Source organism: Mytilus californianus, unplaced genomic scaffold (assembly GCF_021869535.1).
Source record: "Mytilus californianus isolate M0D057914Y unplaced genomic scaffold, xbMytCali1.0.p SCAF_2, whole genome shotgun sequence".
Classification (NCBI taxonomy): Eukaryota; Metazoa; Mollusca; class Bivalvia; order Mytilida; family Mytilidae; genus Mytilus; species Mytilus californianus.
Genome location: NW_026262668.1, coordinates 51,981,421 through 52,002,342, shown reverse-complemented (window position 1 = coordinate 52,002,342; position 20,922 = coordinate 51,981,421). Strand labels below are relative to the sequence as shown.

Below are 20,922 nucleotides of genomic sequence, written 5' to 3'. Positions count from 1 at the left end.
ACAGGAACAATGTGAATTTGAAATCATCTCTTTTGTTGTAACGTTTAATTCTCAATCGAACATAATAGTCAATTTGCATAATTTGGAAACCAAGGTTAATGTTATATAGACAAACGTCAGATTTAAACAAAAAACAGGGGTCTACATCATATGACACACGCTAAATTGCACCTAGTTAATACATTTAAGAATTAATTAACAGATAATATCAGAGACCTTCCATCAACGCCAAATTTCTTAAAAAGCATAATAATGTGTTTATAACAAAATAAAATTAATGGAGAATGTGTTCATGGGACACAGATGATGCCCCCGCTTGCATATATATAACGTTATAAAGGGACAAGAACGGTAAAAGTGACGTCACCCAAATTCAAACTTGATCTGTGTTTTGTGGTAATAAGCATTGTGAATTGGTTTTATGGCATTTGGTTGAAGCAAACTTAAGTTGGAGAACGGAAACGAAAAATTCAGCATGTTTTCCATTTGTAAAAAGGGTATTACTCTAGAACGGTAAAATGTGACGCCACTTAAATTCAAACTTGATCTATTGTTTTGTGGTGATAAGCATTGTGTATAAGTTTCAGAACATTTAGTTGTGGTAAACTAAAGTTGTAGAGAACGGAAACTATTTTTTGGACGAACGTACGGACGGACGGACAGACGGATAAGAACACTTAACCCCCCCCCCCCTCCGCTGCGGCGTGGGGATAAAAAGTAAAACAGCAACAGAAGGATAAAACTTATGCTTTGAGCAATTAAAATTTGTAAATTTCCATTCTCGTATGAGACGTTGTGACTATTAAAAATTTTTTTCATTAAAGTTCAAATGACAAATTATAGTGTATCTTTTAACTACAGAGTCAAGGGTGGTATTTTTAACAACAAGGCATAACAAGCACACATTATAAGACCATGTGTTCCCTATTCAAAGCATATACACACTGATTAATAATTAAAAATAATTCAAAACATATGTTTTACAGGTAACATGTGCAACAAGAGATGCAACTCTAGTGATTTTGTCCATAGAGAATGATCGTGACCAAGTACGAATGAAAAAATATGACTCTCTAAATCAGGTTCACTAAAATGTAAAATGTCAGCATCCGGCCATATAAGAAACAAGGTGTTTATTGGTTCATATTATTATGATTATATTAAGCATTTTTGGCCCTGCATTTTAACGTAGCCAAGTGCTATTTCAAATAACAACAGAAGTAGAAAACATTGAATCTATGTGAAAATTTGGACCTTGGATATTTAAGGTTTGACGGATTGGCAAATCTTGACAACTAGGCGCCATGTCAAATGATGTTTCTCGAATATGCATTAGTTTAGGTTCCGCTTGTGTATAACACGCAAAATTATCCACATGTATGGCAAGCCGTTTTTCTATTTATTCTAACTTCAAGATATCTAATAAACTTTATAAGATATCTCATATAGTTTATAAGATATCTCATATAGTTTATAAGATATCTCATATAGTTTATAAGATATCTCATATAGTTTATAAGATATCTCATATAGTTTATAAGATATCTTATATTATATAGTTTATAAGATATCTTATATTATATAGTTTATAAGATATCTCATATTATTTCATTTATAAGATATCATATAAATTATATGATATATCTTATAAAATATATGAGATATCTTATAAACTATATAAGATAACACATATAATATATAATATATCTTATATAATCTAGCTTTTATAAGATATCTTATAAACTTTATAAGATATATTACAAACTTTATAATATATCTTATTAATATACTATATAATAAAATATTAATTTTCACGAACCATTTAGGTCACAGAAATTCCAAAAAATGGCATCAGTAAGGAGAGTTGTACAAATGATGTGAATACACAGAACCCGGATCCAAATTATCTTTTACTAAAAGTATTCATCATTTTCTGTTTTGTATGTACTAACAACATTTCATTTTTCTACAATTTCGATTAAAATATTATAAAACCTGCAGTTCAATAGGTCACATGCCCCAAATAAACATTCCCCGATTGGTCGAACTACTGTGGCCTCGGTGTAAAGCAACGCAAGCCTCGATGTAAAGATCACGCTTCCAAAAATAGAGGTATGTCCCAACTTAACATTCCCCGATTGGTTGAATTGCTGCTTGATGTAAAGCAACGGAAGCCTTGATGCAATGAAGAAAAGGGGTTGACAGGATAAACGTAATCGTTATAAATTTTAACTTCATGGTTCTTATGCAAGCAAATTTAATAAACAATGATTTTATACAGTTGTGTTATTGTTTTCACCTTACATAGGGCTTTATTTCTGATCTTATTTCTGTGTACACAATTCTGAATCTACATATTTCACCTATATCAATATTATGTAATCCGTTTGGACGATTCCATATACATTATGTTTTAGGGTTTTTTAGCTTCAGTGTCGAGTTGGTGTATAGTATTGAGGGCTATCTGCGAGAAATAAATCTTTTTTTCTGATATATTAACTAAATTCAAAACCAATATAAAAATAGTTAACACATATTTTTTATGTAACTGAGTAAATTGATCGGAATGTGAATGATACATAAACCTAAAATTCGTTTTGGTCTATCCCAGTGATGACATTTGCGCGGGAATTTAGTCCATTGTTGACATCGTAATATAATTTACTTTGGATTATAATTATCTTTAGATGTAGTGTTACAGGATTTAATGTGAAATCATTTGTCTCTTCTTTTATAGTACACGAGTTTGACGTCAGGTTTGTACACATGGAGTCTCTAGTCTAAAAAAAAGCCAGTGACAGAACGATAAACAGATATTGAGATAAGCAACTGTCTATAGGGCCAAGTAAGGGAGGTGAAAAAGCCAGTATTACGCAGAACGATAAACAGTTACATAGACGGATCCAGGGGGTGGGGACAATTTGGTTGATTTTATAGGGAAGCAGGGGCGGATCCAGCCATTTTATAAAAGGGGGGTTCCCAACTCGGGACAATGGGTGTGGGGGTTGTGTTCCAACAATGTGTCCCCATTCAAATGCATTGATCGTCCAAAAAAAGGGGGGTTTCAACCCTCGGAACCCTCCCCCGGATCCGCCACTGGGGAAGCATGACGGGAGTGGGCAACCCTTAGGTCAGTCAGCGGCCACCGCCCTTTTATGAAAAGTTGTGGATCCGCCACTGAGATTTATATAAGCAGGTTTTCTTTGTGTAGATACCTTAGAATATCAACAACTGTGACTGAGTACACAATTTGATTCATTTTAGCTCATTAGCTGGGCTCACTCGCTAAAAAGGTTCATTGCGGGCCTGCTCACTGGCTAACATTTTACGATATTCATGACTCAATGTAGAAAAGCCGATAATCTATACATGTGTGTGAGGAGTAGTTATCAAGCTTCCTTTCGTCTGTAAAAACTGTCTCAGGCCAAGTTAGGGAGGTGAAAAAGCCAGTAATAGAACGATAAACAGATGATCAGGTTTTCTTCATATAGATCCCTTAAAATATCCCCCACTGAGGACACAATTTGATTCATTTTAGCTCATTACCTGCGCTCACTCGCCATAATAGGTTCATTGCGGCTTACTGGCTAATATGTGTAGAAAAGCTGATAACCTATACATACATGTACATGTATATGATCAGATCATATGTTTTCGTACGTCATATGAATTTGTACTATGCATGCCTTTTCAATGAAAATTGTGATGACAGTATGCATTCTTAATAGCACGAAAAATGATGAGAAGAGGATACATATGTCAACCAAAATTTTTCAGCAACGTCAAAATATGTGAGGACACCCTATCAAGCTTGTGTTCATGTTGCGTTAAAACCGTTTTAGGAAGGTGAAAAATACCAACAACATAACAATAAATAGATAATCGATATTGTAAAATATCAATGTGTTGAAAAGCCAATGATCTACATATATACTTAAATATGTCAACCATAAAATAAAACTGATTTAATTTACACCACAACTGTTGAAAAAACCTTTATGTTTATATAACTTATCTCATTCTAGTCCATTCAACTGACAGAATCGGTGTACATTTCATGAACTCTTTAATAACAAGAATCATCATTGACTATTCTTTATAGCAATATCTGTTAGCCATTTAGGGGTCTTTTGCATTCGAAGTTTAGTTTTAGTGGGTTTATTTTGCGAAAAAGAACTCAATTTCCAGATCAAAGTTAACATTTTCTATATATTTTGCTGTGTCAAAATGACCTATTAAATATAAAGAACAGTACCCATATAGACCCAAAAATGGTATAACACATTCTACACATGACATTTTAGCAGGAAAGACTGCCATTAGAGTATATAACTTTTAACCTGTGTATATATAATTAAAATACGATAATAAAATTCATGTCTTTTTCAGGACCTCTGATCAAACCATGTAGTATGGCATGTTTGTGAGATATGGTTTTGGTGGATAGGATGTTCATGAAGGACCTGTAGTACAAAGTATATCACTGGATTGAGCTCTTTGTCTAAGTGTATTATTAAAGTGCTTTGCTTTGAGCTCAGTTCATTGTTATGCAATTCATTCTTTGTGAAATAAAGATTTGACAAACAACTCTCATGTACAAGGATTTGTCAGGGTAGTATCCATTCTATGTACAATGTAAGTAATAAGGAGATAAAAGCATTTTATTATGATTTGAACCAAACATTTTTTGTCCATTTACCAAATTTTAAAAAAAGAACAAATTTACCCGACGATGCTAGGTTGTTTTAATACATCTGTACTGCCTACTGATGACTCGGTCCTGAGTGTAAATGGTCATTCAGTATGTTAAAAAAAAAAGGGCAAAATTTATAAGGCCTATCTGGCCAAATTGATTTCTTAAACTATATTTCATTGTACATGTTCAACATTTTTCATTCATTTGTTTATTTCTTAATTTGTGTGAATTAACATTGTTACAGTAAATGTTAATTACTACACTTTCATACCACAACAAATACTGTATTGGTATCATTTATATTTGTATCCATATAACAAAAAAAATTGAAAAGAGAATAATTTTGCAATACCTTTTTCATATTGAATACTATAACTTTTTTAATATTTAGACATATTAAGTAGATTTTCATAATACCCACTTGACATGCTTGAAATTCTATCAGATTACTTTTGGAGCAGTTATGAGTCTTTGAAGCATGCTCACAAAGGTTTTTTTGTTGATATCATTTTCATATTGGTCAAAACTTTTTTTTGCTTCTGCCAGCTTTGGAGGAGATGTTATCAAAGAATTGATAAAAAACAACACAGAAGTTTACTTTCTAGCTCTTCTAGCCCCAAGCATCATGTCAGGCATTGTCATTACTAAAAACCAATAAATGTCTTCTAATCTGAGAAACAATTTCGACATTTTAACAAAATATTTTACTAATGATACTTAAATTCCACCACAAAGTAATATAAATAGAACCATACAAATATTGAGCAAATACATATAAAAAAGATGTGGTATGATTGCCAATGAGACAATTCTCCACAACAGACCAAAATGACACAGAAATTAACAACTACGGGTCACCCTACAGCCTTCAACAATGAGCAAAGCCCATAACACATAGTCATTTATGTTATTTATGTACACAAAATAAACGAAAAAAACAAATATTATGTAACACATAAACAAACCACAACCACTGAATTACAGCCTCCTGATATCATGTTCTCAGATATCATCTCCCATTTAAAAAAAATCACATGAAAAAATGAACCTATTATGTGTTGCTCTCCTAGCTACAAAATGTATCCAAAATCAAAGATGTGGAAAATATTGTATCATAATCATTTGGTAATTAATGCAATTAGTGTCTCTTCCATGCCCGTCTTGAACATAAAATCTAAATATTAAATAAACAACACTCCTCATGCTCAGGTTGGTTGTCATCAGGCCATACAGTTAATAACAACATGTAGGAAAAACATAGAACTCCTTTTGTCATATAAAACACTGTCAAACATCCAAACATACTATCCACATTCATCTGTGTCCACACTTGTATACTTTATAAAATATCTTCTTAAGTTTATAAGATATCTTATACGTATATAAGATATCTTATAAAGCATATAAGATATCTTATAAAGCATATAAGATATCTTATAAAGAAAATTATATGCCATATCTTACAAATTGTATAAGATATATCATATGATATATATATAATCTTACAATTTTATGAGATATCTTATATATTATATGAGATATCTTATATAAATTATAAGATATCTCATATAATTTTTGTTATAAGATATCTTATAAACTTTATAAGATATCTGATAAATTTTAAAGATATCTTATAAAGAAAATTATATGAGATATATCATACTACATTATATAAATTTTTTTTGGGGGGAGGGGGGGGGGGGGGTTTACTGAATTTCCGATTCTGATTCCTCGTTTTTTCCAATATTATTTTATTTTGTAAATTGTACACCGATATCCACAGAAATTATGTATGCTTCGTGTGGAGGTTGATGGGTCGAAGTTATGTGCATTTTAATTTTAATTTTACCAAACTGCATGCTTTCATAATACCAATATTATGGGCTTAACATGAACATGGTGAAAGCACACTTATTTTGTAACTTTGGGCCTCTTTTGGTTTTACTGTGTCATAAGGTTGCGGCCTCAATGATGTATAATCATGATATCTTTTCATTCATATTTCTTTAAAATTACAACCTAGTAATACTTTATATAATGGGTTACACATGAACATGTATTTCTTTAGTTAGATAAATAAAACTGTCATTAAAATCATTCAAGTGTAACATGTGTAACACATTCAGACAGTCATGCAGTCCAATGTGTTGTACTTGAATTACAATTGCCCTAGTCAGCTGTAACTCATTTCCAAAAGGACAAAACAAATATGGCACATGTATTTATTTATATGCATTTTTTTCTGTCATCTAATCAGTATTTTATTTATAGTTCATACTCGTCTTTGAAATCTGAAAATAATTGTGGTTTATATCTGTAATGAATAAAACTTCCGGCCATTTTCTCTGAACAATTTTTCTTTATCTTCATCGGAAAGGGATGGCAATAAATCATTTAATAAGTTGAATACATCTACATATTTACAACCCGCTTGTGAACACACCGGCCAATCAGAACCATACATGCAACGGTCTATCCCAAAACATTTGATTATGTGCTGTAAATAAAAGAGCTAAAATTAGTTCCAATGCCCAGATTATACAAAAGAACTTAATTCATGCATCAAATTAGAAAAGAATGATGGAATTGATTGATAGTGTTTACTGTTGATTCATTTTATATCGGATAACAATTTTCGTGGATACCTATTTTCGTGGATATCATAACCACGAATTTTTAAAATGTTCAACGGAGTTCAAATTTCGACGAAAATCATTTTTTTCTCAATCCAAGAAAATTGGTACACACGAAAATAAATGAATCCACAGTAATACGTACTAATCGGCAAATAATGCATGAATATTCAGGACAAATGCATGGTGGATTTGTAAAGTGTTGGATTACATGGTAACAATCTGCTGACAGAAATGTCACCTTACATGGTCACATTATTTGAACTCTGATCCGTCCAGCATTTACTCTTAAACATGTTAAATGTTGCTTGCTCAGTAGAACAGCAACAAATACCAACATTTTAAAGTCTTATATTTTATCCGGGAGATTGAACATAAGACCTCTCGCATTCGATGCCAGAACGCTACCAAGAAACCGCCAAACTAGTTGAAAAAGAAAGATATAACTGAACGTATACTGCTTAAAGTGATGCACATGGGTAGCGTTCTTTTTAATGTGATACAGTCAATTGATAGAGATATCAATAAGAACATCAGACTGATGTGCATGTAAGGGTTTAATTTTGAACCTGGTTTATCGTTTTTGTGTACTCTACATCAAGGCGTTTTAGTTCACTGTGGTGTGTCAAATTCTCATACAATCCTAACAAACTGTTAATTCATGGTGTTGTTTCGAGATGTAACTTTTTAAATTTAATAATTATATTTGCATGAAAATTTAGGTTAATTTCGTAATTTCAAGACATAAGGTCTGAAAAATTTGTACATATTCATTATTTGCAGTTTGTTTGTTTGGTTTTTTTTGGGTTTTTTTTGTTGTCTAATTTGGCAATAAGCAATCATTTGATAAGGGTAATATTCATGGTTATAAGTCATACAAACGTGTGCAATAAATTAACATTTTAACCACGTTTATGGCATTTGTAAAAAAAATTCAGATTAAACTTTGTTGAAATAATCTTGTCATTGATTCCAAAAATATGATGCTCTGTACAGATTTCTGTACCGCGTACCACGTATATGTACATTAAACAGATTCATATATAATAATAACAAAATAACTTTGATATGAATAAAACCGATGCGGGTTAAATATCAATGAGACAGCTATGCAACACAAATAAGAAAATTATTTTTCATAAATTTGTTTACATCAACATTAAACCAATATACAATAACTATAAATATTTGCAAAAATTGCTGGGTTTATGTTGATAAAAGCTATATATCTAATTTCAGCATGGTGTTTTCATGTTACAAGTTATGTCTTTTTGTTCTTTTTTGTTTTATCAGCTTGCAACGTTTAAGTATTAGGTTTTGAAATTTAAAACATTTTGGCCTCGAGCATCACTGAAGATACAATTTTCGAAATGCGCATCTGGTGAAGTTAAATTGGTACCGTTAAAGTTATAATGACAAGTGTCCAGAAAAAAAATCTAACAATAAATAGTTATTTGCGTCACCATTGACTAAATTGAGATGCACTAAGATAGAAAAATTGTACTTATTTTTGTTACTTACGTCAACATATGGTTGGAAATCTTCTTTCTTCCAATTATTTAGATCTCCTTCATTTACTAGTCCAGATCTATAAAACATATTTTTATAATTTTGTTATTTTTTTTACTTTCTTTGTTAATTGATAACGACATCCGTCTTTTTCTCAAAGTTTTCTTCGTCTCACACAAAATAATTGCATGACCTTTATATTTCTGCAGGGCTAAGGTTTTGATCAGTTTACATAGTAGTATCCGTGTAATTCATGGTAATAATAAGGAGATAACTGACTGTATTATATTTTAAGCTCCGACGGCATCAATTGGTGATTTGATGGTCGCAAATTAAGTTTACTGGCGACGCGTTAGCGGAGCCAGTAAACGGTTATTTTCGACCATCAAATCATCAATTGATGCCGTCTGAGCTTAAAATACAATATTGTAATCTCCATTCTAATGAAACTGACAGAAAACAACGTCAAATCATACATTTAAAATCTGTCATACGTCGTCTGCGCTTGCGTGTACTTTTTTATAGCATCAATTGTGGATTGATGCCATGAAAATTGGTGATGTTATCCAATCAAAATGAACGTTACAAACGATGTTGCATAAGAATGTCTGTTTTATATATTTTATTTGATCGTTCCGACCGTGCGAGACCCTCTTGGGTGGTCAAGGTTGTTAAAAAAACCTAGTATTTGATCGTGTGATAAATTAACTGTTAACTAATGCCCGAAGTCTTAAATGAATCACAGAATTCTAAAAAAAAAAAAAAAATTTCAAAGGTAATGTATAAACTTGTCAAAGATACCAGGTTGATAAATTGTGTACGCTAGATGCAAGTTTTGTCTACATAAGACTCGTCACTGCTCGAATCAAAACAGTATGAAGATCATATAATTAGAAATTGAAGAGAATGAAAACCAAAATTTCCAAAAGGTTGTGCCAATTCTTCCTCAAGCCATCTGTGCCAGGGGGTAGAAAATAAAAACCCTGAATTATTCGTTTAAATCAACATTTTGAAAACAGTTTTACAGAAAATGACCGTATCAATTGAGATACTTTGAATAATATTGCTGTATCTTAAAAAATGTACTCGTATCCAGCTGTTATTGTTTAAACATATTAATATATTTATTGTATATATTTTCCATATTGTACTTAATAAGAATATATAATTCCTGTCATCTTGAATATTTGTATATTGTAATTATTTAAAGAGGATTATGTTTAGTTGTTATAACTTGTATTCAATCCTATTGTTTATTTAGACAATATAATATGTTTAAACTAATCAATTGTGTTTCCTGTCCATTATTTTTTATTCTTTATATTGTAACACCACATTATTCTCTGTTCTTTATTTTTTTTTTGCCTTTTATTCTGCACTTTGTTTTTCAATATTCTTTATTTTGTAAACCCCATGCAGATCCTTGTGTATGATATAAAACAACATTCGAGTTTGTTTTTTTTGTTTTTGTTTTTTTTTTTTTTTTTTTTTTTTTTTTTTTAATCCTAATTGAATTGTGATAAGTAGAGTAGCAAAAAGGTACTCAAAAGAAAATACAATAAAAATTAGTACACAAAAATACGTGTATGCGTTGTCAGTTTATTTTCGAAAAGAGGGACGAAAGATACCAGAGGGACAGTCAAACTAATAGATCGAAAATAAACTGACAACGCCATGGCCAACAATAAAAAGACAAACAGACAAATAATAGTACAGATGACACAACATAGAAAACTAAAGACTAAGCAACACGAACCCCACCAAAAACTGGGGGTGATCTCAGGTGCCCCGGAAGGGTAAGCAGATCCTGCTCCATATGTGGCACCCGTCGTGTTGCTTATGTTATTACAAATCCGGTAAATAGTCTAATTCGGTAAGTCACATTCGTGAAAAGGGAAGGGTATTGTAGTTACGACATAAGGAACATATCCGATATCATCTGTGAAACGGTTATTCCATAACGGTCAACCAACTCGTGATGGCGTCCGTAAAATTTACAAAGGGATGATTTCAACTTCACCATTTGGAACTCTTGGCTTAATAGCTTCCTTGTGAGCAGCAATCCTCTATCAAGGAAATCATGATAGGAAACACAAGCCCGGGAATATCGTAGCAATTGGGAGATATATACTCCGTATGCAGGCGCTGCTGGAATGTTCACAGCTGAAATCATCTCTTTTGACGTAAAGTTTTGTTTTCAACCGACCCTCATTGTCAATTTCTAGATGTAAGTCAAATATGAGGCAGACTTAACTGTATCTGTAGTTTCCTTTATCTCTAGTTCGATGGGATATATTCGTTCAACATAGTCACCAAATTTTATATTATTTAGTGAGAGAACATCATCTATATAGCGGAACGTAGAGTTAAAGGATATTGCTAACTTCTTATCTTTCTTCCTAAGAAGTTCCTGTATGAAGTCAGCCTCATAATAATAAAGAAACAAGCCGGCAAGAAGAGGGGCACAATTAGTTCCCATTGGAATTCCGACAGTCTGTTGAAAAACACGTCCTCCAAACGTAACAAATATGTTGTCAATCAAGAAATCAAGCATCTTGATAATGTCAGTTTCAGAGAATTTTTTGTTTGAATCAGAGTGATTCTTTACAAAGTAGGATTTATCCCTCCCCAAGACAAGATACTTGTATTTACGTTCGCCATTCTTTTTAATGAAACAAAGTAATACCAACTCTTTCAATTTGTCTTTTAGTTTGGAATGGGGAATACTTGTGTAAAGTGTAGAAAAGTCAAATGTTTTAATACTATTGCAAGATGAGAGAGTCTTAGATTGTATGTACTCTAAAAGATCTTTGGAATTTTTTAGTATCCACATCTGATTCACGCCACCTCTAGAATAGGCAGTTTCACAAGAACTTTGGAGCCCGGCTTTGATGGCTGATAAAATAGATGTTAATAATTTAGAAAGAGGTTTCGTGGAGCACTTGGAAGACCCAGCAATATACCGTTGTTTGTAAGGACACTTATGTAGTTTAGGTATCCAATACAGTGATGGAAGATCCAGTTCTTCATCTTTGGTTGAAATTCCAAAGGAACATAGAACAGACCTATGATTATCCAGGATTTCCTCTTTTGTAAGTGTCGTGAGGGTATATGTTGAGTTTCCAAGTGAATTGTCAATACCTAATTCATTTATCAAGCAGTTTATGTAATGATATTTACACACAAATACGATGTTGTTTGGGGCTTTATCTGCGGGGACAACAACATATTTGTTATGGAGGTAGGACAAGTGTTTTGCAACATTTGGGTCTTTAAAAATTTATGTAGCGTGGGTATTGATATGCCCATTTAGTTTCTTAATTCGGATTTGTATCAACGACCTCACAGCCTTCATCCATTCGGAAAGAGTATCTAGGTCTTCTTTCTCGCGTTTAGCCCATTGCCTGGCATAATCCTCGACTGAATCCATCAGTATTTTGAAGTTGTATTTCCAATTGATGGATTTAGGCTCACGATATTTCGGACCTTTGGATAACAAATTTCGCAGGGAAGTGTTATTGACAGTGTTGAGGTCTCCGGTAATAACGTGGCCAGCCGGATTATATGTGAATTGGGAACTAGCACAGGTGCAATCAGGAGGTTTAGACTTGAAGTCGTCAATGTTGAGATCCTGCAAAACGTGTTTGTAATTGAAATATTTAGTTGCAATTGGTTTGGTATAGATATAAGAAATTATTGGTACAGACTGATCTTTAAAATAAGGAGGTATTTTCGACTGAACTAATTTATGAGTTTGAATGTCCCTTTGGTATCTTTCGCCTCTCTTTTAAAAGAGACACATGTAACAAATTCCAAGTTCAATAAAATAATATAACTAACAATATTGTACTGTATCAAGGAATTCGGAATCGCAGTTTTTCAACTTGACTCAGAATGATTAATGAATACTGTTGCAATTTCGGGTTCTTATAGCAAGTACAATATTGCGATTCCACATTTACTCATGATTTATGCTTTAAATTCTCTGACAACAATAAAAATGTGCAAATTGATTTAAATGAAGTAAAAACGTTTATTGTGGTTGTGTGTTCGGTTGTGTGTTCGTCTTACTGATCGTCCATGTGTCTGTCCTGCCTTCAACAACATACAGGCTAAATCGTTTGTCTAATAAGCAAACATCATTCATATTCTTCAAAGTAATTTATTACCAACTTGTCCTCATCATGCATAAGCATGAAACTAATATTGGCCCTTGGACTTTTAGTTCAGTAGTGTTGGTAATACATGTGAAGAGATTTTGAAATTTTTTCAACATATCGAAAAAAATTCAAAGTATCGACAAACAGAAAGTAAGTATCCAACAGATCTGGAAATTGCTTTCACGTTCCAACGCATTACTAACTGAATATGAAGCAATTCTGTTTAAAGTTTCTGAGTGGGAAAAGAGATGAAAAAATTAGTTGTACGTACGGATAGACGGACAAGGTGATAGCAATATAGCTGACACTCTTAGAGTAGGGATATATTTACTACAAGGAATATCATAACATACATTACTCCAATTTCTTAGAACTGAACTATACTTACATGTAACACCATACATAAGGAAACTTGCATTTTACACCATACATTAGGAAACTTACATTTTATTGTTACACCATACATTAGGAAATTTACATTATACACCATAAATTAGAAAACTGCAATAGCTGCTATTTCCTCTTTCCATGGCGATATATTTCCCTCTTTGGTGTATGGTCATACATTAGGAAACTTACATTTTACACTTTACATTTAATATAGGAAACTTACATTTTACACCATACATTAGGAAACTTACATTTTACACCATACATTAGGAAACTCTGCAATAGCTGCTATTTCCTCTTTCCATGGCGATATCTTTCCCTCTTTGACGTATGGTTTAGCAATGTGATCAACCACAAACTTTAATCTATATAAAATTAATTGATGTAAAATGCAGGTATACACCATGTACACGTAATTATATCACTTAACTGGGAAAAATAAGTATATCTTCCAAATTCTCGTACCTATATGATGAGATGACTAAAAGATACATTATTGGTGTCCAAATGTAGTTGTACCAGAATATCAAAATGTGTTTTGGTATTGGAAGTCAACAAAATGGAATTTAAGCTCAAATGGGTTTCAGGCCTCTCGGTGGCCGAGTAGTCTAAGTAGTTCGACTATTATATCCAGTGGCGTAGCTACCTAAGGCTCGATTAGACACGTGCCTATACATAAATTTGCCAATTAGAAATTCCCGATCTAACACTTTAACATTCTACACAGAAGACAGGCGCTAGGTTTTAAATATGATTGGCATTTTTTCTAAACAATGTAAGTATTAATCATTTCATTAAACTAGTCACAGAATCTGACCTGCACACAGAATTTGAATATGTGTCGATTAAAATAAAAACATTTTTTTTCTCACTTGATGTGCTGCTAAACTCTTCTTGTTATTTTCTTTTGAAATCCGTTTAGTTGCACATCTTTCTCAAACAACCATTATCATGATAACAAAATAAAATTTGAGGAATGCCTAGGGCCTTTTACGTCTTCAATCATTTGTCCATTGCTGTCACTAGCGGTCACGCGTATAATATTTATATTTCTCTAATTCTTTGTCAATTTATCCCTTTCTGCACCCATTGTATAAAAAAAAATTTAATCAACGTGTGGTTCGTTTGATCTCAGTTCTTCATTGGTTAAAATCCGATTATGACGTCGAATTTTCTTGCTTTCCTCTGAATTTCCTATTGTGACGGCATGAAAAAAGGCGACCATGCCTGATGACGTCACATAGAAAGAACACATCTTTTTGCAGATCATTCGAAAAGAAGGAATAAATTTGCCTGCGTATTGTTTGAAAATCATTAGAGAAACAGATTCCACCACAAAATCTCGTGTAATACGATATTTATCTACTCTCGACAGTTAAATTTTAAATATTTAAAACGCTCGGCGAGCCTCGCGTTTTAAATTTGAAAATTTAACTGTCTCGAGTGGATAAATATCGTATCACACTCGATGCAGTGGTAGAATCTATATATACACAAAGAGTGAATCCAATAATGATGTATTTACCATTTGATAATAGTGATAAAAATTTAAATTGAAGTTTAAAAGCTCAATATCATAAATATTTGACTGAGACAAAAAAAGTTATATAGTAACCGAATTTATGTGCATGCAGAGTAACTCTTTGTGTGATTGATTTTTTTAATAGACAATTCCAAGCAACTTAAATAAATAAAGCATCCCCTTTTTTTGGAGATGTAGTTTTAGAAATTTATCCCTATATTTCCATTGGGGATAGATCATAGATTTTTTAACTTTATAATATACTAAATTCTGTGCTGCTGGATTTGCTAAGAATTGGTCATAGATTGAGTTCAAACCATGCAAACCATGCAAATGTTTTTCCCAAAAAAATGGTAATTGCTCAGGGTAAATGCGTTGTTTTCAAAAGGTCATATTGGAAACCCGTATGCAAAAACGTAGTTGCATACACATCGACAATTATTTTCTGCATAAATGGTCCAAAATATTTTGTATGTGCCTACACTTAAATACTAATCTAGCTACGCCCCTTCTATCACTAGCCTGTTCTAGCATGTCATCGTGCTGAAATTGAACCATTACTTACTAGACATATATCACAACTCGTTCGCTATGCCCGTGTCTGTTGTGACGTTTTGGATTTCAATGAACGTAATCTATGTATTACTGGTAAATTATTAAGTCAGGGATTTCGTTACCACAAATTATTTAAAACCTTTACTAAATTCTTCCATAGATACAAATATTTGGTTTGGAAGTTTGGTTGTACCTGTAGAAAACTTATTTTAAACGGGATAGCACATCCTAATTTTTACAGAGATGTTGTTTACCGAGCACGGAAATTTAGATACTATCCGCGTAATCTTATCGATCCTTTAAAGAAACTTTTTCTAAAAGGTTACCAATTCAACACTATAATTAAATCTTTGAATATCGTTTTTATTTGGTATTAATATTGATTTTGTAATCAGTAAATTAAAATCAAACCAAATATCATTTTTGTATATACATATGCCCATCCATGGCTCTACAACCTGTCAATACCTGTATCTTGGCATTGCACAAGGTCATGTTTTTCTCTGACTGTTAATGACATCTTTACACTAAATTCATTGGTTGTTGGATGTGTACTGATTGATATTTTAGTCTTAGATGCATGATTTTTTTTATTAGTTATTGGCTTTTAACTAGCTGTCAGGGGAGGGTTAGCGCCTTCAAACTAGTTTAACCCCGCCACATTCTGTATGTACCTGTCCCAAGTCAGGAGCCTGTAATTCAGTGGTTGTCGTATGTTGCTGTATATCAAATTTGTTTTTCGTTCATTATTTTGTACATAAATCAGACCGTTAGTTTTCTCGTTTGAATTGTTTTACATTTGTCATTTTGGGCCTTTTATAACTGACTATGCAGTATGGGTTTTGCTCATTGTTGAAGACCGTATGGTGACCTATAGCTGTTAACTTCTATGTCATTTGGTCCTTGGTGGAGAGTTGTCTCATTGGAAATTATACCACATCTACTTATTTTTATATATCAAGTGCTAGTATATCAGACAATAAAAAATCTTACTTGGGTAAACGTCTCACAAGGTCCGGAATATACTTCAGTAAATGTGGCCTAGATAATATATAAAATATGTACAAGATATAATGTTTATTATTGATGTAAACAAATTGAATAAAAATATTCGCCATATGCATTATGTGCTTTTTATAGTCAAAGGTCATCAATATAAATACTTGACATCAAATCTGAACAAAACATGAACAGAAAGACGTAAAATTTATATGCAAAGTTTCTTTTCATTTTAAATAATAAAACATTTCTTAAACTATCTATACGTGTATCTCAGTTTATAATGAAAATAACACTATTAATTGTGTAAGTCCTAAGCGCTTTTCGGGGGCGGCCTCGGTGGCCGAGTGGTCTAAGTAGTTACTACTGTAATCACTAGCCAGTCAACACTGAGGTTGTGAGTTCGAACCCCGCTCGTGCGGGTGCACTCGACTCCAATCTTAATTGACTAGGATTGTCAGTTTTCCTATCGAAGGTCGGTGGTTTTCTCCGGGTAATCCGGCTTCCTCCACCAATAAAAACTGGCCGCCACGAAATAGCCTAAAAGCGGTGCTTAAAAGTTGCGTTAAAACACCAAAAATCAAAATCAACCTAAGCGCTTTTCTGTATTTAACTTTATCCGGAACGATCAAACTCATAAATCAATAATTGACCCATAAAATTATTTCATGTTGTTTACCAGGTTTCACAAACCTAAGTAAGAGGTCAAAAGTCAATCCTCTGTCTTCAAGAACTTTTAATCCTTGAAAAACGTCTTCGCGAGTTATCCACTTCTCATCCTCGAAATCTAGAATGTGACGACATCCTTTGAACAGCTTGTTTTGCTGCATATCATCTAAAACCTTTGGCAGCTAAATGGTAAAAGTAAAAAAACAACAGCTCTATTAATATAAGAATAAGAAGATGTGGTATAAAAGAGACAACTGTCCAAATGAAATGGATGTTACAGTAACTATAAGCCATCATTTGGACTTCGATCATGAACAAAACCTATACCCTTTAACAAGCTATAAAATGCCCCGAATTGGCAAAATATGAAAACTGCAGCTGACAAAACAAACTGTCCAGTTGTATGACATAACAGTTGTATGACATAACAATTTATAAACGAAGGAAAAAAATACAGACAGCAATCAACGACAACCGCCTGACTATAATTAGTCTTGAAGTTCGTTTGGTCTCAGTTAATTGTTCATTTAGTGTATATCTATATTACATGTCTAACATGTTTTCTTCAACGGAGTGTCTACTGTTCGGCTAGCCGAAATTTCTACTTTTCCGGCCATCCGTTTGCGAATTGCAAATAATCGATATAAGCAGTATTGCAGATGAGGTATCGAATTGCAAACGCATGTAGGCTATGGATGTTTTGAGAATGGGGGAACGTTTTTCATATTTTGAATATGTCCCGAAGAAAATAAGAGAGTACGAGATTGCTGTAAACACTAACTTCAATACATGAAAAACGCATTTATAAACAACTATGTCAACCGTACATTTTCTGGATGAATTTCTGCAGGTTAAAACCGAAATTGTGAATGTTTCAAAAAAATGTACGAAAAATAGAAACTTAAATTTCCTATGTGAACCACAAAGGCCTTGAAAATTCTTAAATCCAGTTATCGTTTAGTATAAAACACATTTTAACAAACTTTTTTGAAAAAAATTAAAGTTTTCAAACAGTTTTGTCGAATATAAATAAATTCTATTGTTTTTCCAAACGTTTTTTCCAAAACATAAAAACAATCTTGAATGTGATAATTTTTATCCTACCCCTGCCCCTATTAAAATTAAATTATCTTCGACCGCTTTTGATTTGCTCAATTTTTCAATGCGTGAACTCGATAACAAGATTACACGACAATAAGACCTGTAAGCATGTTATAAGCTGAGTAACGTAAATAAGTAAATAAAAACATAATTGCGTGAGTACGTACATCGATACTGGTAAGATCGAGGCCTGCTACAACACCCTTGATGATACTGTGGTTCTTTGCAAGTTCCATTACCCATTCTTTAAAGAAAACGAAAAGAAAATAAAGTATGTAAACCACGTCATTCTTTTCCGTTTGGTGGATATACAAATGCCGCGATTAATTTGCAATCCTCGGGTTAATCCACAACGGAATTGGCCGAGGTTACTGAGGCGAGTGACAAATGCATCAATCGGCAATTCTCGGGAGAATCCACAACGGAATCGGCCAAGTTTAGACGAGTGACAAATGCATGTTTGACGGACAATCTTTCAACTATATTGAGGACAAGAATATTTTAATGTATAATCGAAATAAGCAGCCTGCTTTGAAGAAGTCCAACACACTGCGCTTGATATTGGATACACAAGCACTTATTATAAGGTATCAGTCAGCAACGAGAGAATGTCAAGTTAACTGGTGTTATTACGACTCCGCCAAGACTCCTTACTGACAGCGCGTCCTTAGCGAGAAAGCTGCAACTAACAATTTGAGGACTTTGTTTTGACTCGTCATGGTATCACATAAAGGACACCCAACATTCCAGGCGAGCATGCTCCCACGAACCACAGAGACGGTCTTACTGTTTACATAATCACAGAAAACACTGTCTTCGTAGAACGCATTTACAAAATTAATGTACAATGACATGTTCATGTTATTTCGATATTTATACATTTACTGCCATGGATAGATTATTATGCGTGGGGTATAGATTTTCCCCGATTTTGTGGGTACAAGTGAACCACGAATTCAAATGGTCACCGAAGTAAAAAAAAGTTCTAAAGGCCTTTGTGCACTCTTTGTAACAACCACGAAATCAAATATCCACGAAAATACATGTTTTCAAAAAATTTATACCCACGAAAATAAATGAATCACCAATCAAGACAAGAAAGACAAAATTTTTCAAAATGCAGAAATAGTGGTAAATTAACATTCAAAATGCATGCGACTTATCTTTTAAAAGTTAAAACAAGAATGTGTCCATAGTACACGGATGCCCCACTCGCACTATCATTTTCTATGTTCAGTGGATCGTGAAATTGTGATCAAAACTCTAATTTGGCATTAAAATTAGAAAGATCTTATCATAGGGAACATGTGTACTAAGTTTCAAGTTGATTGAACTACAACTTCATCAAAAACTACCTTGACCAAAAAACTTTAACCTGAAGCGGGATGAACGGACGCATAGACCAGAAAACATAATGCCCCTACTACTATCGTAGGTGGAGCATATAACAGATAGCTATTTAAAATTGTAGAAACAGAAATGTCGGTAACAATAACTACGTTTAAAAAGAACCCATTGAAACGTAAACATCTTATTACCGATAATGTTAAACAAATAAATGTAACAGTTATTGTCTAAATATCCACTTATTAAAAAAAATGCTTGCTTTACAACTTTTCTTCCCATCCGACCCAGTCCCAGTCGCAACTTTTTTTCGCAACTTATTTTTTTTGTCCGTTCTTTCGCGGGCGCCTAGTTTGGGACTCATTAATACTTACTTGCTTCCTCTGGTTGTTATCCCCTTTATTTTACGTACTCAATAATACTTACTTAATTGCTTCCTCTGGTTTGTTATCCCTTTTGTTTTACGTACTCAATAATACTTACTTGCTTCCTCTGGTTTGTTGATCAAACATTGTACAAATACAGCATGTTTTACAGGGGTAGCTTTTACCGCTTCTTCTAGGTCCTCTATTTGAAAATTCTTGAAAAGAGTTTTGTCATCTTTTGTCGGCCATGCATATTCAAATCTATCCAACTCCCAAATATCTGTGAAATATTATACATGTACATGGCATGGATTATCGCATAATTGGGAATTGTTTACTATATATGATTAAATACTATAGTTTCGCTTCCCATTTGTTTTTTTTTTTTTTTTTTGCTTTGTTTTTAATCACCTTGTTTAACTTGTTTATGCAACAAGATGGTTTTAATTCGTGTAACACATAAAAAAATATGTTCATATCACTAATTATTTAAATACAACCAACAAATGGTGGATTAATATAAAAGAAATTAATAGTAAGTCAATAAACGAAATATGTATAATCATTGTAATCAATTGTCCGATTGTTTTCCCTTCAGAAATGTGCGTTAAGCTGTATCAATTAATCCTCTCACAAACATGACATAAAAGTCTATCTGACTTTTTTACTCGTTTGTGGTTGCAGTTGACCAGTATTCGTTTGTGAGGGATTTCCATCCTCTTTATACAAAATTTAAGGTTAAAACATCGATCAACTCCTTTTGACTTTAACTTGTTATGGTTGATTTCTACTGAGCCCTGTTGATCTCATCATGTATACAGATAACGAGTTGTGTTTTTTTAATTGTTCAAGTGGACACTTGTTCCATTTGTGACCGTGTATAAAGTATCTGAAATTAACTTACGAAAGTGGGTGTCAACGTAAGCCATATTTCAATTCAAACGTTCGTGCACCTATTGTTTACATGTATGGTAAAACT

General features: G+C 32.9%; 1 protein-coding gene across 1 annotated transcript; it reads right to left on the bottom strand.

Moving 5' to 3' along the window:
* Positions 1-6,904: 6,904 nt before the first annotated feature.
* Positions 6,905-20,922, bottom strand: LOC127729983 (uncharacterized protein y4mH-like). The gene is made up of 8 exons (XM_052237989.1): positions 20,848-20,922; positions 20,062-20,223; positions 18,402-18,478; positions 17,158-17,315; positions 16,459-16,506; positions 13,640-13,753; positions 8,851-8,917; positions 6,905-7,193 (listed from the first exon to the last, which is right to left on the bottom strand). The coding sequence occupies exons 1-8, from the start codon at positions 20,870-20,872 to the stop codon at positions 7,005-7,007; spliced, it is 840 nt and encodes a 279-aa protein (XP_052093949.1). The 5' UTR covers positions 20,873-20,922; the 3' UTR covers positions 6,905-7,004.